This window comes from Gorilla gorilla, chromosome 1, assembly GCF_029281585.2.
Source record: "Gorilla gorilla gorilla isolate KB3781 chromosome 1, NHGRI_mGorGor1-v2.1_pri, whole genome shotgun sequence".
Classification (NCBI taxonomy): domain Eukaryota; kingdom Metazoa; phylum Chordata; class Mammalia; order Primates; family Hominidae; genus Gorilla; species Gorilla gorilla.
The window spans coordinates 239,890,180-239,916,917 of NC_073224.2; the positions used below are offsets into that span (position 1 = coordinate 239,890,180).

General features: G+C 65.8%; 2 protein-coding genes across 5 annotated transcripts; one reads left to right on the forward strand and one right to left on the reverse strand.

Annotated features, from left to right (window-relative positions):
* The first annotated feature begins 6 nt into the window (after positions 1-6).
* On the forward strand, positions 7-15,254 carry ACAP3 (ArfGAP with coiled-coil, ankyrin repeat and PH domains 3). Of its 4 annotated transcripts, none has more exons than XM_063703455.1 (24): positions 7-347; positions 3,980-4,037; positions 4,812-4,931; positions 5,118-5,171; positions 6,058-6,116; positions 7,412-7,595; positions 7,902-7,946; positions 8,036-8,131; positions 8,199-8,273; positions 8,748-8,759; positions 9,423-9,535; positions 9,681-9,732; positions 9,989-10,089; positions 10,169-10,280; positions 10,973-11,181; positions 11,326-11,395; positions 11,497-11,591; positions 11,668-11,870; positions 12,052-12,159; positions 12,790-12,888; positions 12,978-13,204; positions 13,407-13,516; positions 13,672-13,782; positions 13,937-15,254. In XM_063703455.1, the coding sequence occupies exons 1-24, from the start codon at positions 301-303 to the stop codon at positions 14,079-14,081; spliced, it is 2,505 nt and encodes an 834-aa protein (XP_063559525.1). In that variant the 5' UTR covers positions 7-300; the 3' UTR covers positions 14,082-15,254. The 4 variants fall into 4 exon arrangements, with proteins under 4 accessions (XP_063559525.1, XP_063559528.1, XP_063559531.1 ...); XM_063703460.1 differs by lacking the exon at positions 7-347 and adding an exon at positions 385-779; XM_063703458.1 differs by lacking the exon at positions 12,790-12,888.
* A 386-nt stretch (positions 15,255-15,640) lies between these two features.
* On the reverse strand, positions 15,641-26,273 carry SCNN1D (sodium channel epithelial 1 subunit delta). Its single transcript, XM_055382038.2, is given in 17 exon segments — positions 15,641-16,412; positions 16,525-16,600; positions 16,712-16,770; positions 16,971-17,028; positions 17,110-17,188; positions 17,276-17,393; positions 18,300-18,398; positions 18,501-18,664; positions 18,741-18,829; positions 19,038-19,228; positions 19,362-19,569; positions 20,060-20,388; positions 20,390-20,412; positions 20,676-20,769; positions 22,340-22,452; positions 24,077-24,120; positions 25,731-26,273. Coding segments are annotated over 17 exon segments (2,106 nt in total). The 5' UTR covers positions 25,736-26,273; the 3' UTR covers positions 15,641-16,055.
* Between the last annotated feature and the right edge of the window lie 465 nt (positions 26,274-26,738).

Consider the following 26,738-nt stretch of genomic DNA (forward strand, 5'->3'; position numbering starts at 1 on the left):
GTGGTCCCTGGACGCTGCGAGAGGCGTTTGGCGACGCTCCCCGGCGGTGACAGCGGGCGGGGCGCGCGGGCGGCGGACTTTGGCGACGCTCCCCGGCAGTGACAGCGGGCGGTGCGCGCGGGCGGCTGACTTTGGCGACGCTCCCCGGCGGTGACAGGCGGGGCGGGGCGCGGCGCGGCGGCCTCATTCCGGGGCGGGCGGGCGCCGAGGCGGCGCGGGCGGGACGAGCGGTCCGGGCCGGCGCGGCTGCCGCTCGGCGCCGCGGTCCTCGTGCCAGTGAGCGCCGCGACCGCCGCAGCCATGACCGTGGAGTTCGAGGAGTGCGTCAAGGACTCCCCGCGCTTCAGGTGCGCCGCCCGGGGCCGCCGGGGTGGGCGCAGGCCGGGGGCGTCGCTGTCGCCTTTGTGCCCGGCGGCGGGGTGGGGAGGTCAGCGCCGGGCCGGGCCGCGGCCGCCGGGGAGGGGCTGGAGGACCGGCCTCGGACAAAGCGGCGGCCCCGCCCCGCCATGCCCCGGGGGTTGGAACAAAAGACGCTCCTGCCCTGTGCGGCCGCCCCGGGCGGAGGGCGTGCGCCTGGGCAGCAGTGGGCACCTCGGGACCGTCCGCCCCCGCTCTGTGTCTGCGCCTACACTGGGCTGAGCCCCTCCCGGGCCCTGCAGTCCAGCTCTGGCCAGGGTCGTCTGGGTCCGTGGGGGCGTCGGCCTCTGGTCTCTGCTTCTATCTTGTGTCCAGAGCAGCGCGTGGGGGACAGGCAGCTGGAGCCGCGTTTAAGGCCTGGGGTAGGGTGCTTGGAAGCGTGAAGTGGTTTGAATGACCCAGGGGCTTGGAGGGGTGGCGGCCGAGAAGAGCGGCGGGGAAGGTCAGGTAGGGGGTAGGGGTTGTGTGCACACCGAGTCTGCGTGTTTTCCATCATTCGTGGCGTGCAGGCATGTACACCTGCGTGAACTACATGTTCACAGACGTGTGCACAAGTGTGCATCGGCCTTGCTTGGTGGACATTTGGCAAACGACAATGGAGGCAAAGAAACCTCTCTGCATCCCCAAGTGCGCACCTGCGTGAGGCCCCCTCCTCTGCACGAGCTCGTGCGGGGTGTGCTCTTGTGAACTTTGCCCCTCTGCGTGCCTCCCTCCGGACACCAGGCCTTGCACAGGACGTGTGGATGAGCTGTGCCACGGGGCCGTGCTTGGTTCTGCGTGTCGCCTGCCGATGAGTGCACGCAAGCGTGTGCACACACCACCTGTCTGTGTGCGTTCACGTACTGTGTTAGCCGTGTCAGCAACAGACACATCAGCTTGTACACGCGCGTTCCATCACTAGGTACACACGTTGATGCGTGCCTGTGCAGTGTCTCCTTGAACACACATGTATGTGTGGTACCAGTGTGTGCAGGCATGTTTGTGCATGAACATGTTTGCACATGTGTGCTTGATTGTGTATGTGTGGGTGTGCGCGCGCGCGCTGGGTCTCTTGGGATCTGCTGGCAAGTCAGCCTGTGTGTGGGGGCACGGAGAGCCTCTGTATCCCTGGAGCCCTCACCAGGAGGCCTCAGGAGCCTTGGAGTGGGAGGCCCAGGGCCAGCCAGGAGAGTGGCCCCCAGCCCTGGGCAGAGGAACTGGGGCCATCCTCTGCTCTCCCATCTTCTGTTGCTGACCTGGGAAAAGGGGTTGAATAACTTGAGCACCCTAGGATTCTGCACTGAGGACCCGGGCTGTGGGGAGGCGTGGGCATGGCCTCCCTGCTGGGGGCTGGGCCCTGGCTGAAGCACCCACCTTCTCCCTGGCCCCTCCCTCAGAAGCCTAATGGACCTCCTCCTCCACACAGACGGCCCTGTACTGCTCTCTCCCAGTCGGGTGGGGGTGCTGGAACCCACTCACCTCTGGGCCTTCTCTCTGGTAACTGGCTCTCATGGGAGCCGGTTACAGGAGCCAGTTATGGGGGCTGTGGGGCTGCAGTAGGTGCCGTAGAGCGACTGCCCTGGGAAAGTGCCTCACCCCTGTGGGGCATGGACTGGAGTGGGGAGATGAGAATGGCCTGGCCCAGTGGGTTTTGGGGTTAGGCTGTGATTTAACTGGGGTTCGAGGGGCTCCCTGAGGCTGTCCTGGGGGCGGGCCCTAAGGGTGTAACTTGAGTTTCCTGGCCTACCGCCAGGCTGGGGGGCCAGGCAGGGTGGGCGGGAAGATGTGGTCTGTAACGTGGAGCCTGGTCGCCCCAGCCCTGGAGTGGGGGACCCTGCCCGCACCCTCCTGGTCTGGGGAGGGCCTAGTGGCAGCCCAGGTGCAGTGGGCCGGAGGCCAGGGGAGCCTGTGTAGGGGAACCGCCTGGCCTCTGTTCAGTGTGCCCCTCCCCTGGGTGGGGCTTCAGGCGCTGAGTCACGGCTTTGGTTGGGGGGCAGCCTCACCCTCCTCCCCATCCTCCAAGCTGCTGAGGAAATCCTGGGCTGAGCACAGGAGAGGAGGCCTAGGTCTCCAGGACTGAGGAAGGGAGAACTGAGGGGCTCCCAGCAGTGGGAGCGGCTCTCGGGGCCTCTGCCAGGGCCCACCCTGTCCCCATGAGCACGTCCGTGAGCTCCTGGGTGCAGCCACCCCCCCTTGCTGGCTCTCCAGGGACACAGGCGCCCCAAACCCGAGCGCGGCAGTTCTGGGTGCAGCTGTCTCTGCATCCGGCCCTGCTCAGGGGTGGCTGCAACTCCTGGGGTGTGGCGCTCTCTGCTGCCTTCTCCTGGGAGGATGGTCCCTTCTCTGTTCTGGGATCCTCCAGCTGAGGTAGAGGTCAGGGTCCAGGGGCTGCAGGCTGGGCGCTGGCGGTCAGCGGACACCACAGCGAGATCCCCTCCATCGCCCCCTGCTTCGGGATTCAGAGTCCTCTTAGCCCCTTGGGAACAAGTGAGGGCTGCTCAGAGAGGACCTAGTGTCCTGCTGGGGTGGCTGGGACCCTTCAAGGTCCCTGGCTGGGGCAGCCTGGTACCTGCAGCTCCAGCTCCTAATTGAGGACACGTCCCATGTAAACCACAGGCCCCTCCCCCGAGGCCTGGGACACCGGTCAGGGTAGCAAGGTACGAGGGACTGTAGGCCCTAATGGCCTCTGCTCCTGGACCCCTGCCCTAGACCTGTCCCTGGAGTCCTGGCCCCAGCCCGGGCCCTGTGGTGCCCAATCCTCAGGAGGCCAGATGGCCCGGACAGCCAGTGAGCCGATTGTGTGGAGGGCTGCCGGGATCCTGGCCCTGTTTCCCTGTTGCCTGCTCCCGGAGGGGGTGGTCACGTGCCCGATCCATCTGCCTCCTGTCTTCCGGGGATTCTCCCGCCGAGGCTTCTCTGGTGATGTCATGCCTTAACTCTTCTCTCCCCAGGCAGCCCCACTGTCAGGCTGTCCTGGTGGGAGTGGGCTCTGAGGAGGACGGCCTACCCGTCTTTCCAGCGGACCGTGCCGCTTGCAGCTGTGAGGTTGGGGGAGCCGGGGGCGTCTCTCCCCAGCTGGTCTGGGTCCTCCTGGTGCTGCCAGGACCGAGAGCAGCTGCCCTACTGCCCCCACCCTGTCCCACAGTGCATGGGCGCCAGACCTGGGTGGGCTGCAGTAGTGCAGTGGGGTGAGGGGAGGCGCCGCAGGGTTGAGGGGCTCCAGATGGGTCCAGGGTTGACTCTGAACTCCTAGAGGAGAGGCAGGTGAGGCTGGCTCAGCCCTTGGTGGGCACCGTCCCTGAGGGACTCCCAGCGGCCGGCGGTCCTGGGAGAGGCTGGTCCAGCCTTCTTTCCCAAGGGCACAGCAGCGGCTGCCTCTCCCTGCCTGGGGTTGGAGGGGCGGGGGGAAGTGCACTGAACGTGGTCCCAGTCCTGCCCCCGTAGCAGGCAGGCGTCTGTCTCCCAGCCTGTTTCCTGAAAGCCCCTTCCCATGGTGGAGCCCCTCAGGGAGGTGCAGGGGGAGGTGAAGCCCTGAGGGGGCCGAGGCTGCAGGTGACCCCAGCCAACCCCGTTCTTGCTTTAGGGCGACCATTGACGAGGTGGAGACGGACGTGGTGGAGATTGAGGCCAAACTGGACAAGGTGAAGGGCGGGCCTGGAGCGCCCTGTGCCCGGCCAGGCTTGGGATGGCCGCATGGCCGGACTCGCCCTCCAGGCCTTACTAAGCCACTTACACCCCCCATATGTGGAGCACGCGTGTGGTGCTCCAGGTCCTGGCCCCTGTGTCTTAGCATGTGTGTTCCAGGGTGCACATGTCACATGCACACATGTGGCTGGCCCTGAGTCTTGTCCCATCTGGGAGGGGCTGGGCTGTGGTGAGTCCCCGACCCACAGTGGCTGCCCGTCCCCTCTGCTGGGCTGGTGACATGGGGACAGCTGCTGGGCTGGTGACACGGGGACAACTGCTGTGTGGGCTGAGCCTTGGTGTGGCTGGGGCTGGGGCTGAGAAAGGGGACGGGGCAACAGGCCATGGAGGGGGGAGCCGTGTCCATGAGCCCCACATGGGCTGAGAAAGAGGAGGGGGCAACAGGCCGTGGAGCTGGGAGTGGGCAGCCTCATCCATGAGCCCCACGTGGGCTGGTCCTGCTGGTCCTGCTGGCCCTGGGTCCCCTGCCTGGCTCCTGGTCCCTCCCAGCCGAGCGACGCCATGGCGGCCCCACCCTCCCCTCCCAGACCGGCCTCCAAGCCCCAGGCAGGCCCAGGCGTGAGGAAGCTGCACCGGGGCACTGAGTCCTGAGTGCCAACACCCTGAGTGGAACCTACCCTGGGAGCTCTTCCCGCCTCTGAGTGGCCGTTTGTGGTGGCGAGTGCAGGCGCCAGTGCCCACTGTGCTCACCACGCCCCGCTGGCCCACAGCTGGTGAAGCTGTGCAGTGGCATGGTGGAAGCCGGTAAGGCCTACGTCAGCACCAGCAGGCTGTTCGTGAGCGGAGTCCGCGACCTGTCCCAGCAGTGCCAGGGCGACACCGTCATCTCGGTGAGGGGCCGACTGACCTCTGACCTCAAGGTGGGGTGGGGGGAGAGGCCGAGGGAGGCAGCCCCTTGAGGGCGTCCAGGCCAGAAGCAGGCCGGTGTCTGCACCGCCCAGGGGCTCAGAGGGCGTGGCTGGGTGACCTGGGCCCGGATTTGCCATCTCAGCACGGGTTCCCATCTGCTCCTCCAGGAATGTCTGCAGAGGTTCGCTGACAGCCTACAGGAGGTGGTGAACTACCACATGGTGAGCGCGGCCTCCCTGCCACCTGTGGGCCGTGCCTGGCCTGGAACCGAGCTGCGCTGGCTCACCTGAAGGCCGGCGTCGGGTTGGGGGGGGCACGTTTCTGCTCCTCTAGTCGGGGGGGGGGGCATCCCACATTTTCAAGTCAGTGTGGGGTTGGGGGACAGCCCTGGGGGCTCTGCCGTGTCCCAGGCAAGGGCCACACTAGATCCTGGGGGAGGGGTGGTTTATCCAGGGTTCCCCCAACTGGGCAGGGCTCTCGTCCCAGGCTGGCCTGGCTGCCATTTGGGTCTGGGTGGCCCCCGGGGGCCCTGGAACTGACGTGGATGGACACACAGGACAGCCACCCGTGAGATATGGGGCTGCAGCCTGGGAACCTGAGCCGCAGACTGAACAGGGGAGGCCCCGAAGTAGACAAGGCAGGATGGCTCAGCCGTCCCTTTGCTCCTGGTTGTGCCCGGTCCTTCTCTACTTCGGGTTCTGATTCAGAGCCCAGGCTCCAGCTCCCCAGGCCCAGCCCCTGGGTGCTCCCGGCTCTGGCTGAGTGCTCCCTGCTGCAGGGATGGGCACCCCAGGGTGGCCACCCAGGGCCAGGAGGCAGTGGGGCTCCGGCTCAGGCTGTGATGAGGGGACCGTTCGAGGCAGCCTTGGCCTCTGCACTCGTCAAGGGCCAGGTGGGACAGAGGGGCAGGGGTGACAGCCATCGCCTCTGGGTGCCAACTCAGGCCTGGGGGCTGCTCCCCTGACCCCCTTGAGGCCAGCCCTGCAGGGTGGGACCCGCCCCTGCGTCTGGGCCTGGGGGCAGTGCCTCTGCTGGTGAGGATGGGGCCTTCCATCTGGGGCTCTTTCGGGACAGACCCCAAGGATCTCTGCCCGCCTCTGCCCCCAGATCCTGTTTGACCAGGCCCAGAGGTCCGTGCGGCAGCAGCTCCAGAACTTTGTCAAAGAGTGAGTGGCCCCCAGGGCTGGGGGAAGAACACTGAGGCCACGCTCCCTCCCTTGGAGGGGAAGGGGGTCTGGGGCAGAGCAGAGGCACCTTGGGCCCAGGCCTGCAGGCTGTGCAGCGGCTCCACAAGGCAGAAGCCTCAGAGGCAGACAGCCGGGTGGAGTGCGGGGGGTTCCACACCCTGCATGTGTGGGTGGGGTGTCCAGCCCCCACAGCAGAGAGGTCCAGTCCACGTTGGGTTTGGGGGTCTGGAGTCTGGGGCATGGCTGGGGTCTGGGCTGGACAGATCTTGAGAGTGAGGTGGGGAGGGGCTGGGGAGGCCTGGAGCAGATGGGAGGGGTCGGCAGGGGTGCGGGCAGGCCTGGGATAGGCTGGTGAAGAAGGAGGCTATGCCCAGGAGCAAAGAAAGGGCCTGGAGTGGAGGGGGGTGGGGCTGGGCATGGTGGCTCACACCTGTAATCCCAATGTTTGGGAGGCCAAGGCCAGAGAATGCCAGGAGTTTGAGACCAGCCTGGGCAACGTAATGAGATCTCCATCTCTACAAAAAAAAAAAAAAAAATTAGATGGGCATGGTGGCACGTGCCTATGGTCCCAGCTATTCAGGAGGATGAGGTGGGAGGATCAGTTGAGCCCAGGAGGCGGAGGCAGCAGTGAGCCATGATTGTGCTACTGCACTCCAGCCTGGGTGACAGAGAGAGACTCCATCAAAAAAACAAAACAAAACAAAAAAACACCCCCAAGAACCAAAAATAAGCCTTATATGGTGGCACGCACCTGTAGCCTCAGCTACTTGGGAGGCCGAGGTGGGAGAATTGCTTGAGCCTGGGAGGTGGAGGCTGCAGTGAGCCATAACTGTGCCACTGCACTCCAGCCTCCAGCCTGGGCAACAGAGACAGACCCTGTCTCAAACAAACAAACAAAACCAGGCCGGGCGCAGTGGTTCACGCCTGTAATCCCAGCACTTTGGGAGACCGAGGCGGGTGAATCACCTGAGGTCGGGAGTTCAAGACCAGCCTGACCAACCTGGAGAAACCCCATCTCTACTAAAAATACAAAATTAGGCCTGGTGGCACATGCCTGTAATCCCAGCTGCTAGGGAGGCCGAGGCAGGAGAATCACTTGAACTCATGAGGCAGAGGTTGCCGTGAGCCGAGACAGCACCATTGCACTCCAGCCTGGGTGACAAGAGCGAAACTCCGTCTCAAAAAACAAAAAACACAAACAACGATGTGGGAGACTCCAGGATCCAGCAGGTGCCCTCCCTGATCTCTCACCCCACCTGGCACTTGGCCTCCAGGGATGTGCGGAAGTTCAAGGAGACAAAGAAGCAGTTTGACAAGGTGCGGGAGGACCTGGAGCTGTCCCTGGTGAGGAACGCCCAGGCCCCGAGGCACCGGCCCCACGAGGTGGAGGAAGCCACCGGGGCCCTCACCCTCACCAGGAAGTGCTTCCGCCACCTGGCACTGGACTATGTGCTCCAGGTCAGCCCCAGAAATGGGCTGGGGGGCGGGGACCAGCTGTAGCGAATGGAGGCCTCAACGGCCTTGTACAGAACTGGAGGGATTTTGAGCAGGAGTGACGATTCTTGCTTTGCCCATGGGTGGGACCTCCAGACATGGGGAAGCAGTCCAGGACCATGGGAGGATGAGGCTGGCCCAGTGCTGGGAGCTGAAGACGACCTGGGGGTCTCAGGGAACCACAAGCAGCTCAGGTGGACTCTATGGCAGGTGCAGGGCTTGGGGCTGCCTCAGCCTCCGGGGCTCACCTGTGGGCTCCCCCTCTGGCAGATCAATGTTCTGCAGGCCAAGAAGAAGTTTGAGATCCTGGACTCTGTGAGTGCGTGGGGGCTGCCCCTGAGCACAGGCTGCATGACGGGGGCTGGACCGGGTGTGCTTGGGCCTCACCTGTGCTGCCCCCGCAGATGCTGTCCTTCATGCACGCCCAGTCCAGCTTCTTCCAGCAGGGCTACAGCCTCCTGCACCAGCTGGACCCCTACATGAAGAAGCTGGCAGCCGAGGTGAGCCTTTGGGAGGGGTGGGGTTGGGCCAGGCCTCCGTGACCTTCCCTAATGCCACCCCCAACAGCTGGACCAGCTGGTGATCGACTCTGCGGTGGAAAAGCGTGAGATGGAGCGAAAGCACGCCGCCATCCAGCAGCGGGTGAGGCCGCGCAGCCGGCTCCCTGCACACCAGGCGCCTGGGAGGCCCCTGCGTCCTCACCCCATGCCTGGCACACCCTCCCCGCCCCTTCCTCCTGCCTGTCCCCCACCTGCCCTGCCCACACCATCTCCAGGGGACCAAGGCTGCTCCCTTTGATGTGTGCAGTGGAGGGGCACGTGTGGGTGGGGCCGCTGCTGGGATCTCCTTTGGAGGCGGTGGTCACCTCTGTGGCCTCAGTCACTGGCTCCTTGCGGGGCCTTTGCTTGCCTGTGGGACAGCAGCCCCGGCCACCACCCCGGGCAGAGGTTGGCTGCAGGCAGGAGTGGCTATTTTGGGATAGGGGAGAGCCTGCCAGGAGTTGGGGACGGGTTCACCAGTCACCAGGAGTTGGGGACGGGTCCGCCAGTCACCAGGAGTTGGCAGCCGTCACTCACTGGCTTTCTCCCCCTACACCCTCCTGCTCCGGCCCTCCAGACGCTGCTGCAGGTAAGTGAGCACGGGCCCTGGGCGGGCTGTGGGTCGGGGGAGACCAGATGGGGCGGTGCCTTTCCCTCCTCTACCGCAAGGGCACTTCAGCACCAAGGACACCTCCCACCAGTCTCGGCTCCTGCTGCTGATGCGGCTGTGAGGGGCTGGCTCTGGCCAGACCTCCACATTCCCCGTGGGGTTGGCGGCAGCTGTTCCTTCCCATCCCACGTGGCCTGGGGAGCAGGTGGCCGCCCCTCCCCTCTGCTTCCCTGGCCTGCCAGACGGCGGGACACACAGGGCCCTCAGTGACTCCCAGGCCTCCTGAATGGGGCTCTGTCCGCCCAGCTGGCCACATGAATGGGGCACTCAGGATGCGGAGGGTGGGGGCGCAGCTTCCTTCCTGATCGCAGCCTGCTGGTCCCTGCAGGGCTGGGGTGGGGCCGGCACTCGGGCCCCCAGCTGTGAACGTGAGGGGTCTGCCCCACGGGTTGCAGGGCTGGGGGCCTTGCTCAGGTCAAGAAGTGGCTGTGGTGAACAGAGGGTCTCTCGTCTGAGCGTGTGGCCCGTGGGCCGTGTGGCAGCCTCAGACAAGGACCTCACCCCCGCCTCTGCTCCAGGAAAGCACGGAGGGTAGCAGGGCCCCTGGGGTGGGCACTGAGGGGGCGGGTTCCATCCCCCCAGGACTTCTCCTACGATGAGTCCAAAGTGGAGTTTGACGTGGATGCGCCCAGTGGGGTGGTGATGGAGGGCTACCTCTTCAAGAGGGCCAGCAACGCTTTCAAGACGTGGAACCGGTGAGGGGCCTTCCTCAGGTGGGGGCGGGGTCCTCAGGCGGGGGTGGGGTCCTTAGGCGGGGGCGGGGTCCTCAGGCGGGGGCAGGGGTCACAGCGGCCCTGGGATGGGCCCCGCCTGACTCCCCGCATCCCCCCACCCACCTAGGCGCTGGTTCTCCATTCAGAACAGCCAGCTGGTCTACCAGAAGAAGCTCAAGGTGTGCCCTGGGCCTGGGGCTGGGGCCCTGATGGCTGGACGCCCCACCTGGGCCACAGGGCAGACTGGTCAGTTGGGGTTAGCACAGGGCCGGGGCACTAGTGGACGCCGGAGCCCGAACAGTCAGGGAGCAGAGAGCTGGACACAGGGCTTGGGGCTCAGGCAGTCGGCCTCCGGGTCTCCAAGGTGAAGCAGGAAGTGGGTGGTCGGGGCCGGGTGGTGGCTGAGGGCAGGGGCCACAGCGGTGCCGCCCACAGGATGCCCTCACCGTGGTCGTGGACGACCTCCGCCTGTGCTCTGTGAAGCCGTGTGAGGACATCGAGCGGAGGTTCTGCTTCGAGGTGCTGTCACCCACCAAGTGAGGAGGCCCAGCCCAGGGTGGGGTGGGGGGCGTACCTGCCGACCGGAGCTGACGCCCGCCCCTCCACTGCCTGCAGGAGCTGCATGCTGCAGGCTGACTCCGAGAAGCTGCGGCAAGCCTGGGTCCAGGCTGTGCAGGCCAGCATCGCCTCCGCCTACCGCGAGAGCCCTGACAGTTGCTATAGCGAGGTGTGGCCCTTGGTGCCCCTGCCCCAAGCCCCTGCACACACATGTGCCACCGGGGATGGCCCCTGCCCCGCGCCTGTGCACACACACACGTGCCACCGGGGATGGCCCCCGCCCCGTGCCTGTGCACACACACATGTGCCACCGGGGATGGCCCCTGCCCCGCGCCGGTGCACACACCTACGTGCCACTGGGGATGGCCCCTGCCCCACACACGTGCACACGCCTGTGTGTGGCTCCTGCAAGCTGGGTGTGTGCTGGTGTGCACTGGCATGCTGGCTTGTGCAGTGTGGATGTGCATGTGTGTGCAGGTACCATCTACCCACGTGAGGGTGTGCACGTATACATGCGTGTGTGGGCGTGTGCTCAGCACCATCTGCCCACGTGAGGGTGTGCATGCGTACGTGCGTGTGCAGGCGTGTGCTTGGCGCCATCTGCCCATGTGAGGGTGTGCGCGTGTACGTGCGTGTGCGGGCGTGTGCTCGGCGCCATCTGCCCGCGAGGGTGTGCGCGTGTACGTGCGTGTGTGGGCGTGTGCTCGGCGCCATCTGCCCGCGTGAGGGTGTGCACATGTGCGGGTGTGTGCTCGAGGGGCCTTGGCCTGCATTGGCACTTCTGGCTGGGGAGGAGGGGGCCTGCTGGGGAAACCATGCTGGAGCCCCTGCGGGACCGAGCAGCTCCACCCCATCCCCCAGAGGCTGGACCGCACAGCATCCCCGTCCACGAGCAGCATCGACTCCGCCACCGACACTCGGGAGCGCGGCGCGAAGGGCGAGAGCGTGCTGCAGCGTGTGCAGAGTGTGGCCGGCAACAGCCAGTGCGGCGACTGCGGCCAGCCGGACCCCCGCTGGGCCAGCATCAACCTGGGCGTGCTGCTGTGCATTGAGTGCTCCGGCATCCACAGGTGGGCCCCCGAGGGCCGGGCCGGGGGTGGGGGTTGGGCCGGAGCGTCCACAGGTGGGCCCCTGAGGGCCGGGCCGGGGATGGGGGTTGGGCTGGAGCTGGGGGCCTTGCCTCCCCCGGACTCATCCCTACCTCTGCCCTCCAGGAGCCTGGGTGTCCACTGCTCCAAGGTGCGGTCCCTGACGCTGGACTCGTGGGAGCCTGAGCTGCTAAAGGTGCGTGTGGGGCTCCTGGAGGCCACGGGACCCCGTTTGTGGGGGCGGGAGCTGGGGTCTGCAGGTTCGCACTGATGCCTGCTCGCCCTGTCTCCCGCTAGCTGATGTGTGAGCTTGGAAACAGCGCTGTGAATCAGATCTACGAGGCCCAGTGTGAGGGTGCAGGCAGCAGGAAACCCACGGCCAGCAGCTCCCGGTGAGGTGGGGTACAGTCTGGATCGGTCAGGGAGCCCCAGCCTGGGGGCACAGCCTCATGTTCCCCCCTGGTCCAGGCAGGACAAGGAGGCCTGGATCAAGGACAAATACGTGGAAAAGAAATTTCTGCGGAAGGCGCTCATGGCACCAGCCCTGGAGGCCCCAAGACGCTGGAGGGTGCAGAAGTGCCCGCAGCCCCACAGCTCTCCCCGCGCTCCCACTGCCCGCCGCAAGGTCCGGCTTGAGCCCGTTCTGCCCTGTGTGGCCGCTCTGTCCTCAGGTGGGAGGCCATGCCCCGGCAGGGCTGGGAGGGGCTTGCCTTGGTCGGGGATGGACTCCGTCAAGGGGCTGGTGGCAGGGCTCTGGGGGCACCTCAGGCTCCGCAGACTCCCGGCGTGACCTGGGGTTCCCTGCCCCACCCCGGGCCTGTTCCACACTCTGAACACGCACTGCCCCTGCAGTGGGCACCCTGGATCGTAAGTTCCGCCGAGACTCCCTCTTCTGCCCCGACGAGCTGGACTCGCTCTTCTCCTACTTCGACGCAGGGGCCGCAGGGGCTGGCCCTCGCAGTAAGTGTGGGGTGGGCCCAGCCAGGTGGCAGGGCAGGGCCAAAGAGGCTGGCCTGGAGGGTGCCTGAGTGTGGATGGCCCTTGCCAGGGAATGGAGCAGCATCTGGAGGGGCGGGGGGCCTCCTGGCCACACAGCTGGAGGCCAAGGCCCTGACTGTCAGGGGTGAGCTGTGCAAATGTGTGTGTGGGCTGTGTGCACCCGGGTGTGTGCACACAGCGGGTGGCCTGGGGTGCTGGGGAAGCAGAGGGCGCTGCCAGCCGGCCCTCAGCCTGGGGCCCTTCTGGGGCCATGCTGCCCGTTGGTTGGGTGGAGACGTTTCAGCCTGGGCCAGCCACAGACGGGGCTGGGGGGCCCACTGCGGGGGGTGCCGGGTAAGGCGGCGAGCGGGAGGGAAGGGCTTCCCAGCAGGCCTGGGCTTTAGGGGGCTACCCCTGGCACCTTTGAGCTGTTATTTGGTTTTCTCTCCTTTGCTCCTAGCCTGCGGCTGGCTCCCTCCAGCCCTGGGTGGGAGCTGATCCTGTCCCTAGGGGTGGCCCCTGGAGGGTGGGTGGGGTTCCAGCTTTGCCCCAGGGCTCTGGACGGAGTCTGGGCCTCCCACCCTCAGGACCCCCTTCCCTGCGGACCTGCAGGTCTGAGTAGCGACAGTGGCCTTGGGGGCAGCTCGGATGGCAGCTCGGACGTCCTGGCTTTCGGCTCGGGCTCTGTGGTGGACAGCGTCACTGAGGAGGGTGGGTGGCGCCTTGCCCTCGCCCGAGGCCCCTGCCCAGCCCCTGGGCAGCCCCGGGGGTCGCTTTCCCTGACCGCCCCCTCCCCACAGAGGGTGCGGAGTCGGAGGAGTCCAGCAGTGAGGCAGACGGGGACACTGAGGCCGAGGCCTGGGGCCTGGCGGACGTGCGCGAGCTGCACCCGGGGCTCTTGGCGCACCGCGCAGCGCGTGCCCGCGACCTTCCTGCGCTGGCGGCGGCGCTGGCCCACGGGGCCGAGGTCAACTGGGCGGACGCGGAGGATGAGGGCAAGACGCCGCTGGTGCAGGCCGTGCTAGGGGTGAGCGAGCCACCAGGGCTGCGCGCAGGACACAGGTGCACAGTCGCGTTTGCATCTTCTGTGGCGCCCACACAAGGGCCGCCTGTCCGCGGTGGGGACCAAGTTCGGTCCCGGCTGGGGGCGCCCAAGGCCGGGGTCAGGGTGCAGCGGCGCTGAGAGGGGCCGGTACCGTGGCTCCGTCTGAGTTGCCCCGGCTCCCCAGGGCTCCTTGATCGTCTGTGAGTTCCTGCTGCAAAACGGAGCGGACGTGAACCAAAGAGACAGCCGGGGCCGGGCGCCCCTGCACCACGCCACGCTGCTGGGCCGCACCGGGTGAGACGCGCAACCCACGCCCCGCCCTGTGCCCCGGCCACGCCTACCCCAGCCCGGCTGCGCCCTGTCTGCCGTGCCCTATTCGGCCACGCCCCGCGACCACACTCGCCCCGCCCCGCCCCGCCCCGACGCGCCCCTCCGACCTCGCCCCTCAGCCAGGTTTGCCTGTTCCTGAAGCGGGGCGCGGACCAGCACGCCCTGGACCAAGAGCAGCGGGACCCGTTGGCCATCGCAGTGCAGGCGGCCAACGCTGACATCGTGACACTGTGAGCGCGGCCGGGCCCTCGGGGCTGGGCGGGGCCTCCAGGGCAGGGGCGGGGCCTCCAGGGCAGGGGCGGGGCCTCCAGGGCAGGGGCGGGGCCTCCAGGGCAGGGGCGGGGCCTCCAGGGCAGGGGCGTCTCACGCTGTGCCTCCCCGTAGGCTCCGTCTGGCGCGCATGGCGGAGGAAATGCGCGAGGGCGAGGCTGCCCCTGGTCCCCCGGGCGCCCTGGCGGGCAGCCCCACGGAGCTCCAGTTCCGCAGGTGTATCCAGGAGTTCATCAGCCTCCACCTGGAAGAGAGCTAGGGCCGGGCAGGCCGGGCAGCTGCCACCCCGCCCGGCCCGACGCCCCGCATGCCCCGAAGTCCCTGGCGCCCACCCGGCCGCGGCCCTGCGTGTGACCCGCGGGTCGATGCCCGGCAGTCCCAGTACCGGGGCGCCGCGGCCCTGCTCGCCCAGGAGGAGAGCGAGGGCCCCACACTGAGTCTCTTGAAGCCTCACGTTTACCTGGGGGGGTGCTGCATCGTCGGGTGTCCCTCACCCCACCTGGGGAACCTTTGTCTTCAGGTCACCCCTTTTCAGGGGCCTGGGTTGCTCATGTCACAAGCCACTTTTAAGGCCCGTGTCACCTGTGTCCCTCTGTCCTCAGGGCCTGTGTTACTTCGTGCCCCACTTCTGCCCAGAACACTGACCTGTTAGCTGGGTCCCTCCTGCACACCCCAGAGCCTCCTCCCAGGGCAGAAAGGGTGGCCCATCCAGGGAACCAACGAGTACCTCACTTAGTGACCCCAGCATCCAGGCTGGCGTCGCGGGTGCTGGGCGGGAGGGGCTCTGGCCTGGTCCTCAGCCCTGGCTGGACGCGGGCGTCCCAAGGCCACGTGGCTGACCACGAAGGTCCCCGTGCCAGACAGCCCCAGCCGCGTCCCGGCCTCCTCCGGAGGCACCTTCTCCTGGTACTCGGCCCAGAGCCTGCGCATAAAGCCACTTTGCCACTTTGCAGCCCTCATCTCATGTTCTTTGTAGCGGACCGAGTGGGTTTGCTGTAGGCCTCGTCTGACTTTGTCTTGCGTCTTTTCTCTGTGGACTCTTGAGGACGCCTGAGCCCCAGCCCTGCCCCTGACCAGCCTCCCCCTTGGGTCCAGGGGTCTCTCGGCTCATATTGCGGGGCCTGCCAATGCCTTCACGCACCCCTTCCCCAAAGGCGCCCGGCAGGGAGGCGGGGCCTCCCCCATTCGGCACAGGTCAGGCTAAGGCCAGTCGGCTGGTCACTATGCAATGCTGCCCTGGGGAGGCTCCCTGAGGGCACAGTGGGCGCTGGACCCGGCCTCCCAACTCTCTTGCCTGCTGCCTGTGACCCTGAAGAACAGAATTGATTCTTGCCCCTCTCCCTGTGTGAGCTTGGCCCCGCCTCCTGCCCCAGGCCCCTGCTGGCGGGTCTCACCCCCAACCCCTCGCTTTGAATAAACCACTTGCGCCCACTGCCTGCTCCTGGGCTCCCGTGCCTTGCTCTGCTCTGTCTCCGGGGAGTGTCTGTGTCCCTTGCCCTCCCCGAGGGGCATTCCTGAGCCGGGTAGCACTCAAGTCAGACTCCAACAGGCCGCAAGGGGCCTGATGGGGACCTGGGGCTTGTTTGACAAAATCTCGCTCCTGACGCCCCTGGCCCCCATTGTCTCGCCCTTCTACCCTTCTCTGTCGTAGACTGAGTTTCCTGGTGGGAAGAGGGGTGGACGCGAACCGGCGAGGCTAGGCTGGGGCTCGTCCTGTCCCGGGCCCTGCGCGCAGGGAGGTGCCAGGTGCAGTCAGGGTTTCAGCTCACCGGGCACGGGGCGGCTGGAGGGGCGCACAGGCACACACTGGCCACCAGGTGGAGTCAACAGCTTTATTTCAGAGCAGCCCAAGTGTGTCCGTGGGGCCCGCCTTGCCTTCTGCCTCCCTGCAGCTGAGGTGGCTAGGCTTGACACACGTACACAGGTGCATCAGACGTGTGGACGTGCAGACACAGACACACAGAGCACAGGTACATCACCGCGTGTCGGCGCGTCCAGCTGCACTCGTGTGCACGCGGGAACCCCCCTCCGCCCCGGGCCTCCTTGAGACCCACCCCAGGCAGTGTGGGTGGTTTGACCAGAGGCGCTGACGTGCCCAGTGCCTGCCTCCCCACAGCCGCGTGTGCTGCTTCCTGGGCCGATGGTCTGGCCCACCCTGGGCCGCTGGGGAGCCTGCTGCTGCCATGGCTGCAAGGACCAGGCCAAGAGATCGCACAGCCCTGGCAGGTCTGGTTCAGGTGTCCAGAGTCTCAAGGGGCCGGGGCCCAGCCCAACTCTCTTCGGCGGAGACTCCCGCCAGAACCCCTGGAAGCATCACCCGTGGGAGATGAGGCCCGCTGGGCTCCGGGTCATCTGACGTGCCGCCTGCAGGCGTGGGCATCTGACTGGCCTCTGGCTTGATGTTGGACGCCCCTGAGGCAGGGCTGGCTCTGGGCCAGGAGAACCACGCCCTGCGGAGCCGGCGGCCGCTTAGCACCAGGGTGAGGGCAGAAGCGTCGAGCAGCAGCTCCAGGAGCTCCAGGAGGGAGAGGACGGAGGCCCCAAACCACAGGCTGCAGAGGCTGCCCATGGCCGAGAGCAGCTGCGGCACCTGCGGGTGGGGTGTGGGCGTGAGGGGCGGGCCCACGCCCCCGTGCCCTTCTGTGCAGGGCCAGCCACTGTCGCTGCCCCCGCTGTAGCCCACGCAGGGGACCAAGGCTCACCGAGTACACGGGCGCCTCCTCCACTGAGCGGTAGTTGAGCTCCTGGTAGACGATGTTGATTTTGGCCAGGTTGCTCCTGGGGCAGGATAGAGGCGTGAGGGCGCTGGCCCAGACCTTCGTGATGGGGAGGGGGGCTTTGAGGGGAGAGGGGCTGCGATGCCTCTCTGGAGGGCGAGGGTGCACCCACCTCTGTCTGTGGCTCTGACGCGGCAGCCCCTGTTCACCTAGCGTGGCCAGAGTCCATCCCTGCACACGGAAGGTTTGCTGTGGCCACGGCTCCCCCATGCCCCCAGCCATCCCGGGTACCACGGGCGGATGTGGGGGCAGAGACCACGGGGCATAGGCTGGGTCAGTTCCAGCCCTGCCCTTGTCTTGGGTGGTCTCTGTGGGACCTGTGGGGTCTGCCTGGCTGTCCACACCCCCACCCCACCACTTTGGGGACTCACAGCTGACTTGGCAGAAGGCCACCTGGAGGTCCCAGTGGAGAGCTTGAATGCAGACTCCCTGGAAGAGACAGCCGGGTGTCACCTGCCACGCTACCTGGGGCAATGATCCCTGGCCCCGACCCCAACACCCCCGTCTTACCTGCAGGGCCTGGGGCAGCGGGAGGTACAGGGGAGCCGGTGGGTCTCCAGGTCCTGGTAGAGGCGGTAGAAGCAGTGTCCTTGGGGAGGGGTCAGAGGCATGTGTGAGGCTCGCTGTGACCCCCCTCTCATGGCTGACAGAGTGGGAGGCAGTGAGCAGGACTCACCCCAGGCAGGGTGCTGGGCAGAGCTGCAGTACTCAGCCCCCGCCGGCAGAGGGTGGAGGTAGTAGCCACAGGAGCAGGTCTCCACCATCAGCTGCTGGAAGCAGGACACCAGGCAGGCCTGGGGACATGGGGGATGAGCAGGGACATGGGATGGAGCGGAGACATGGGGGACGGGGCAGAGACACGGGACGGAGCAGGGACACGGGACGGAGCAAGGACACGGGGGACGGAGCAGAGACACGGGACGGAGCAGAGACACGGGACGGAGCAGAGACACGGGGGACGGAGCAGAGACACGGGATGGAGCAGAGACACGGAACGGAGCAGGGACACGGGATGGAGCAGGGACACGGGGGACGGAGCAGAGACACGGGACGGAGCAGACACGGAACGGAGCAGGGACACGGGGGACGGAGCAGAGACACGGGACGGAGCAGAGACACGGGGGACGGAGCAGAGACACGGGACGGAGCAGACACGGAACGGAGCAGGGACACGGGGGACGGAGCAGACATGGGGGATGGGGCAGAGACACGGGACGGAGCAGGGACACGGGGGACACAGCAGGGACGTAGGGGACGGAGCAGAGACACGGGACGGAGCAGACACAGGGGACGGAGCAGGGACACGGGGGACGGAGCAGAGACACGGGACGGAGCAGACACGGGGGACGGAGCAGAGACACGGGATGGAGCAGACATGGGGGACGGGGCAGAGACACGGGACAGAGCAGGGACACGGGGGACGGAGCAGGGACACGGGGGACGGAGCAGGGACACGGGGGACGGAGCAGAGACACGGGACGGAGCAGGGACACGGGACGGAGCAGAGACACGGGACGGAGCAGACACGGAACGGAGCAGGGACACGGGGGACGGAGCAGAGACACAGGGGATGGAGCGGGGACACGGGGGATGGAGTGCGGGCCTCCACGGGGACTGCCCCGTTCCCAGGCCCTCTAGTACTCTCCCAGACCCCTCCCCTGTTCCACCTGCCCCCGCACCCCCTGCCAGCGCAGCCTCACCTGCCTGGTGTAGGAGGTGTTGTGTAGCAGCTCCACCTCCACGCCTTCCCCGCCTGTGGTGCAGTGGCCGTAGGGACTCCCGAGCCGGTGCACCTCATCCTGGGAGGGGACACTTCAGTTCCATGGGCCCTGCCCTCACCCCCCAAAGCCCAGGTTGGGCAGGAGGACTGGGCCGGAGGTTGGCTGCAGAAGCCAGCTCACCTCTCGGATGCTGATGGTGGCCTCTGTCCCTGGCCGGACGCTGAAGCTGTGGTGCCCCAGGAAGGGCGTGTGGTTACGGCCGTGAACCATGACCCTGATGCCGGCCAGCGTGGACAGCAGAGGGAGGTGAGGCTGCTGCTCAACCCTGAGGACCAGGCCGACTCCTGGGAGGCCAAGGGCTGGTGTGAGGCCACCTGACCTGCACCCCTGCCCCCGCACCGGCCAGGGGCTGGCACCCACCGTGGGTGATGCCGGGGCGCTGAGCTGTCCAGACGCCATCGACCGTGTAGCAGCTGCCGTAGGTGGGGTGGTGGAAGGTCCGGAACTGTCTGGAATGAGAAGCCAAGCTCAGACCTTGAATGTCGGCCACCCGCGCCCGTCATGCTGGCCTGAGGGGCCATGGCCTGCCCTGTGTCTGCGGAAAGTTCCTCCGGCCAGCCTTGGGTGGCTCCCAGCATACAGCCAGAGGGACCCCAGGGGTGCGGCCACGCTCTGCGGGGTGGGACGGAAGGAGTGGCCCCCGCCCGCCACACTCACCGGGCCTGGCAGTCCAGGCCATCGTAACTGCAGGAGAGGACAAAGTGGCCGTCCTGGCTCCCGTGGCTGTCCTCCCATGCCGCGGGCAGCAGGGCCAGGATATCCACATAGTGGAAGTGGTACCAGTCCTGGACAGCCACCACGCCTGACGTGTAGCTGCGGTAAAAGCAGTCGCCGCCTGTGCTGTTGCACTGGGAGAGGGGAGGGAGAGTCAGCTCTGTGGCCACAGCCCAGGCCCCACTCCCCACTCAAGGTACCAGCAGCGCAGGGCTGTGCTCCCAGCTCAAGGCCCTGATGGCCGCAGGCCCCGGCTGGGACACTCACCAGTCTGAACCCCACTCTGACCCGGCTGCCCGAGTGGCTCAGCCTCTGCAGACGGATCTCCCGGTCCAGGTGGAAGGGGGGCTCGTGGCGGGGGACAGTGGCGGAGAGGGCGGCTCTGCCTTTGCTGAGGTTGACGTTGTACAGGGAGTCAATGTTCTCCCTGGCAAACTCGTCCAGCAGCTCCAGATGGCGGAGGACCGGACTCGGCCTGGGACGCAGGGCCCTGGAGTCAGAGTTGCCGGCCCAGGGCCTCACACTGGCCCCGGCATCCCAGTGTGTGCTGTCGGGACAGCAGTGCCTCCCCCACTCAGGACGCCCAGTGGGGTGAACTGGACCCAGAGCTGGAGTTGGAGGCCGTGGCTGCCGGTGAGGTCGGCCCTGGAGCCCAGCCCGCTCACAGCCCCTCCCACCTTCCCTCCTTCTGGAAAGCCTCGCCCACCCCCACCTCTCCTCCCAGGCTCCCGAGGGCCCTGGTGTCCCTCCAGGGGGCAGTGACCACACCGAGCCCCCTCCTTGGCAGTCCGAGAGGTCCGGGCTGGGCACCGAGGTTTGGGGAGGTCACAGTGACCAGGAGGGTAGCATTGACCACACCGAGCCCCCTCCTCGGCTACAGGGGCCAGTGGGGCTTCGGTTAGAGACGGTCACAGGGGCGAGGAGCTGGGGTGGCCACCCCTCCTGCCGACAGCCCTGGCCCTCACCGACGTGGGTTCCCGTCACACAGGGTGACCAGCGGGAGCAGCTTGCGCTCCGAGTGCACAGAGATGGCCATGAGGACCGGGCGGTGCCAGTGACGCTGAAAGAGGAGCCCCAGCTGCCAGCAGAGCGCGACCAGGGCTCCCAGGGACAGCAGCCCCCAGGACGTCGTCTTGAGGCGGTTCCCGCGGGAGCAGACCAGGCGGATGGCGCCGTGGATGGTGGCGTTGGTGCAGAAGAAGGTGAGCAGCTCCCGGAACGAGGCGGGCAGCTCCACCAGCCCCTCCTGGTGCCCCTCCTTGGGTGGCGGCGGTGGTGCTGATGGTGGCCCCGGCCTGGGGGGCGTCTGGGCTGCAGCCTGCGTGCAAAGAGTGGCCTCAGCAGGGCCCGGCCTGCACCCACTCAGGCCTCCCTACCCTGGGCCTGTCATGTCTGTCAGCCACCAGTGCCCCGCCCTACCTGCTCGGTCGCTCGGACAAGCCCCTCCCAGGGTGCTCTGACACTGCGCCCTTCTCCCCGGATACACCCGTCCCTGACACGTCTCAGTGTAGCCTTGGAGCTGAGTTTGAGTTTGGGCTGCTGGGGCAGCAGGACTCAGAGAACAGGGTGCTCGGGCCCTACCTGGCCCTGTCTGCAGGCAGGGTTGTGCTGAGTGGGTCTGTGCTGCCATCCCTCCAGGTGGCAGGGCCTCTGGGGAGCCACAGGCCCAGGTGATCTACCCAAAGGCAAGTACGGTAGCATGTCCATGCGCCCCGCGTGGGGTCTGGGGCTCAGGGGAAGACTTGCCCTTCTTGCCCCTGATGGCTGCACCCACCCCAGCCCCCAGTGTGGCCTGCTGAGGACCGACTGTGCCAGGCCCATCCAGCCAAGTCCAGGAAGCGTCTGGCCTGGACACCGCTCGGCACTGTGGCTCGGGGTGGCCCCACTGAGTTGAGTGCCGGGGCCAGCTGCGGAGACACAAGGGCCCCAGGAAGCCCAGCCACTGCCTGCCCAGTCCCGCGCTGGAGGCTCTGGGGTCCTGGGACAGGCCTAGCTCCGGTCTGCGAGGCTGTCCCGCTGCCCAAGCCTGCTCCGAGGTACTCTGGGGAGGTGCTAGAGCGAGCCAGAAGCTTCGGGGCCTGGGGACACCAGGTGGGGACGGCTCCCCTCGGGTGTGTGGGCTGCACAGGCCTCCAGGCAGCCTGGCCAGGAGCTCCACCACTGGGCACATGGCTCTGCTCACCCTGCGTCCCCATGGCCATCTGAGCAGGGAGGCTAAGAGGCTCGGAAGGGTCTTTGTGACTCCAGTCCCCACTCCTCGTCTCCACCTGGCGCATAGACAGGGCAGCGCCATCCCCCCTAGTGGGGGCTGCCAGGCCAGCAGAAGCGGGAGCTGTGGATTGGGGTCTGGAGGGCCAGTCAGGGTCCCCAGGGCTTCTGAGTGAGGCAGGGCCTGGACCCCTGGTCAGAGACGAGCCAGACCCCACCCTGCACGTGCGCATGTGTGTAAGACAGGACTACACTGGCCTCTCCACCCCGTCTGGATCTGCGCCGTGCCGTGTGGCCAACCCACGGGATGCACAGCGCCTGGACACGCGGTATCTGCAGTGTTCTCCTGGGGTCTGTCCAGCACACGCTGTGCACCCCCAGTGGTCCAGCACACGCTCGGCACCCCCAGTGGTCCAGCACACACGCTGTGCACCCCCAGTGGTCCAGCACACGCTCGGCACCCCCAGTGGTCCAGCACACGCTGTGCACCCCCAGTGGTCCAGCACACGCTCGGCACCCCCAGTGGTCCAGCACACGCTCGGCACCCCCAGTGGTCCAGCACACATGCTCGGCACCCCCAGTGGTCCAGCACACGCTGTGCACCCCCAGTGGTCCAGCACACACGCTCGGCACCCCCAGTGGTCCAGCACACGCTCGGCACCCCAAGTGGTCCAGCACACGCTCTGCACCCCCAGTGGTCCAGCACACACTATGTACCCGCAATGGGACACAGCCCTCTTCAGGATAAGGAGGCACTCAGGGATGACCTGCCCCATCGCCACGATGCAGTCCTGTTCCTGATGGCACACGGGGCCAGGCATCGGAAAGAGACCCCCCAACCCAGCCCCTGGTACCTCAAGGCGGGAGCCCCCCCGCCAGCCCCACCCCCCCAACCCCTACCCCCCCACCCCAATCCCCCCACGGTACCTCAAGGCGGGCCCCCCCAACCCCAACCACCACCTTGGTACCTTGAGGTGGGGCCCCCCCACCCCAACCCCCTCACCCAACCCCCCTCACCCAACCCCCCCCCACGGTACCTGGAGGTGAGAGCCCCCCCGTGTGGCTGCTTCCATTCTCCCATCCATGCTTCGGTGCTCAGCAATTGCGGGGACAACTGGCAGCTCTGAAGCAGGATGGAGCCTGTAGCCTCCTATTTAAAACAGGCCGGCTGGGCGTGGGACTGTGCTGCAGGCGAGGGAGGACCCAGCCAGGGCAGCCACACCTGCCACGGACCCAAAAGGGGAATTCCTGGGGGACAGAGATGCCCATCCCTTTGCAGGCGAATCTTTCCCATCCTGAGCCCTGCAGGGGAGGCCTGGGGTCCTGACCCTGGCTGAGAATAAGGGGCTGCAGCCTCTGGAGGGAGGGGGAGGACAGTGTTGGGCTGAGACCTCCTTGGAAGCCCCATCTTTCTTTCTTTTTTTGAGATGGAGTCTCACTCTTGTTGCCCAGGTTGGAGTGCAATGGCACGATCTCGGCTCACTGCAAGCTCCACTTCCCGAGTTGAAGCAATTCTCCTGCTTCAGCCTCCTGAGTAGCTGGGATTACGGGCACCTGCCACCATCCCAGGCTAATTTTGTATTTTTAGTAGAGATGGGGTTTCTCCATGCTGGTCAGGCTGGTCTCAAACTCCCAACCTCAGGTGATCCGCCCGCCTTAGCCTCCCGAAGTGCTGGGATTACAGGCGTGAGCCACCGTGCCCGGCCCAGAATCCCCATCTTTCTCTGCCAGCTCCTGGAACTCAGATCCGGGGCCGTCGTGGGCTCCCAGCGCTCCCTCCCTTCCCTGACTGACAGACACTGGGTGGGGACCTCAGCTCCCAGATCCAGTGTCTCTTGGGACCAGCCGCCCAGCCACTGGGACAGGTGCTAATGTGGGAACACCAAGGGCCCGGGTGTGGAGAAGGCACCTGCTCCCCTGAGTGGGCACAGGGGCTCGCCCTCCCTGCTGGACACTATAGCTGCTACCAACCACACCACACACTAAGATGATGTGTCACACACTAAGACTTTCAGTCCACACCCACACCACACACATCAAGATGCTGGCACCCATGGAAGTGACTCACGACCACCAGGCGCGGTGGCTCACGCCTGTAATCTCAGCACTTTGGGAGGCCAAGGCGGGCGGATCACAAGGTCAGGAGTTTGAGACCATCCTGCCTAACACGGTGAAACCCTGTTTCTACTAAAAATACAAAAAATCAGGTGGGCGCGGTGGCGGGCACCTGTAGTCCCAGCTACTGGGGAGGCTGAGGCAGGAGAATGGTGTGAACCCAGGAGGCGGAGCTTGCAGTGAGCCGAGATCGCGCCATTGCACTCCAGCCTGGGCGACAGAGCGAGACTCCATCTCAAAAAAAAAAAAAGAAAGTGATTCACAACACACTAAGACCACACACATATGCTAATACCTCACAGACGCTACGACCTCACACACACTAAGACCACACACGCTAAGACCTCACACATGCTACTGTCAGGGTCCAAATCACAGTCTCCCAGGCTGGCGTCTTCAGCCCCAGTGCGGTTGTGTGTGGAAGGCAGGTGTCCCTGTCCCCCAGGACTGCCCCATCCCTGTCTACTGTGGGACCCTAGATATCCAGGTGGCCTCACTGTCCCAAAAGACCAGACCCCAGCCGGGCCCAGGCTGGAAGGGTAGGCTCTGTGTTCCTGACATCCTGCCCCAAGTGGTGCTGGGTCCCTGGGCTTGGCTGGGGGAGCCCAGCCCCACAGGGTCCAGCAGCAGAGCCATGGCTCTGAGGAGGGTGAGGTCACCTGCCTGCCGGCTCTGGAAGGAAGCAGCTGCCACCCGTGACGTCCTGGAGAGGGAAGCTATGCTGGAGTCACCCAGGCCTGTGTGAATCACAGCTTCGTCACTGGCTGTGTGGCCTTCCTGAGTTACTCAACCTCTCTGAGCTGATTTCCTTGAGTGCCAGATGGGGCTGGGGTGCCTCTCCAAGCTCGTGGCAGGGGGCTTGCTGATGTCACAGAGACCCCTCAGGTCAGTGGCAGGGCCCCCGGACACAGCACAGGCCTGCCCACCACATCTGGGCAGCTTTGTGCATGGGCTGCACCTGCCGAGGAGACAGGGCACACATGGCCCGGGAGGCTACTTGGCAGGCGGGGACAAGGTCCTAGGTGCTTGCCAGAGATTGTGGCTGGAAGCAGCCTGTGCCTCCCTGTGTCCCCGGGAGTGGCCTGGCAGAGAGCCCGGCCTTGGTGCAGGGTGCAGAGAGAGAAAGAGCCCAGGTCCGGCCAGTGGGGCCCGGTCCAGCCAAAGGGCAGCTTGCAGGAGCAAGGCCCCCGGCTTCCTGTAGGAGGGGGAGCCCTGGCCGGGGGCAGAGTACCCCTTCCATGATCCGTATGCCCTGCAGGGCCTCAGTCAGAGCACATCTCGGCTGGATCACGCAGCTCCCGGCTCCACCCCCCTCTCCTCCTCCTGGGGAAGGCCTCAAAGGGCTGAGGTTCAGTCACCTGTCCCACACCCCTGTATCGGGCCAGAGAGGAGGCAGAGGGGGTGGCCACAGAGCACATGTCCAGCACTGGTGAATCCACATGGTCCTCCCCCTCTTCTGGGCCATCCCCTCGCTGGCCCGGTGCAGGGGGTGGGGTGTGCAAACCCAGTTCCTGGCATGTGGGGGTCCTGTGGTCACTGCACCATGACCAGGTGAGCCTGAATGAGAGAAGGGACGGGCAGGCATCCCTGGCTCCCTTTGGGCCCATGCCTCTGCTCTCTCCCAGGAAAGACGGCCAGGCCCCATTGACCGAGCATGGCTGTGAGCTCACCTCCTTGGGCCGCTGAGGTGGCCGGGCCACAGGTAACGAGGGAGCGGTGTTGTCTTCTGTGACAGCACTGCCCTGGAGATGGCAGGCGCCTGGCATCTGTGGGACCCCAGCCAGGACCTCCTATCCCAGAGCCCCGTTTCCTCCCCTGGGGTGAGCGTCCCCCACTCAGGGTCACTCTGAGTCAGCCCTGGGAGGGTTCTGGTGCAATAGACAGGCAGCCCAAGGTCGGGATTCCCGTGGGCATGGGCAGGCCAGGGGTGGCCTGGGGTCCCTCTGGGGTCCTGCACCCAGGCAGGTGAACATCCTCCCAGGCAGAGCCCCCTCGGCCCCGGGCATCAACTGCGCTGTCCAGTGGAGCCTCCACAGAACAGGCACTAAGGTGGCACCAAGGTGCCCCTGGCTGCTGGCCTGGGTGGGTGCTGAGGTGGGTGCTGAGGGTGGGAGTGTGGAGCTTGGGGTCTGGCCGGTGTCCCCTGCTGGGAGGAGTAAGGTGTGTGTGGGCTGCCTTCTAGGTTCCCTCATAAACCAAAAATAAAATTATAAGCCCTGAACTGTCTGGATGGACCCCCGGTCTTAGCCATGGGCATTCCAAAGTTAACCTGAAAAACTAGTTCAGCTGTGATGGGAAGAGGGTCGGACGCACCTCATGCCTCCTCCCTGCTGGAATTCAGCCGCAGCATCAGCATCACCTCAGGCCTTGAGTCTGATGGGAAGGGGGTCGGACGCACCTCATGCCTCCTCCCTGCTGGAATTCAGCCGCAGCATCAGCATCACCTCAGGCCTTGAGTCTGATGAGAAGCATTTATAGTCGATTCTCTCTGAGGCTTGTGACCTGGTGGCTTCATCTGCGATAAAACCTTCATCTGCACAACGCCCTACTGTAACCAGACATTCCCTTCTACTGATAATAACTTTTTTTTTTTTTATTGAGATGGAGTCTTGCCGTCGCCCAGGCTGGAGGGCAGTGGTGCCATCTCGGCTCACTGCAGGCTCTGCCCCCCAGGGTTCCGACCACTCTCCTGCCTCAGCCTCCCGAGTACCTGGGACTACAGGCGCCCGCCACCACGTCTGGCTAATTTTCTGTATTTTTAGTAGAGACGGGGTTTCACCGTGTTAGCCAGGATGGTCTTGATCTCCTGACCTCATGATCCGCCCGTCTTGGCCTCCCACAGTGCTGGGATTACAGGCGTGAGCCACCGCGCCCGGCCTAATTTTTGTATTTTTTTTTTTAGTAGAGATGGGGTTTCACCATATTGGCCAGGCTGGTCTTGATCTCTTGACCTGGTGATCTGCCTGCCTCGGCCTCCCCAAGTGCTGGGATTACGGGTGTGAACCACTGCGCCCGGCCGCCTTTTTCTTAAGACAAGGAGAACGACTCCCTTGTGGGTACCCCATTTGGTTTCCAGCTCGGACGTGCATTCCTAAGGGTCTTCTCTGTTGCTTTTTCTCCCAAAATTAAGCCCAACGGGCTTGCGCGTGCATTTGCATGAGGAACTGAATTGTTGTTTGCATAGATAAATGAGAGACTGAGTTTTCTCAGCTCCAGAAAGAAAGGCATTTTGCTCCTCCCAGCTGAAAGGCGCCCCTGGGTGACTGTGAGCCAAGTGGGAGTGTCTCGTGGGCTGATCCCCCACGATGTGCAGCAGCCCCA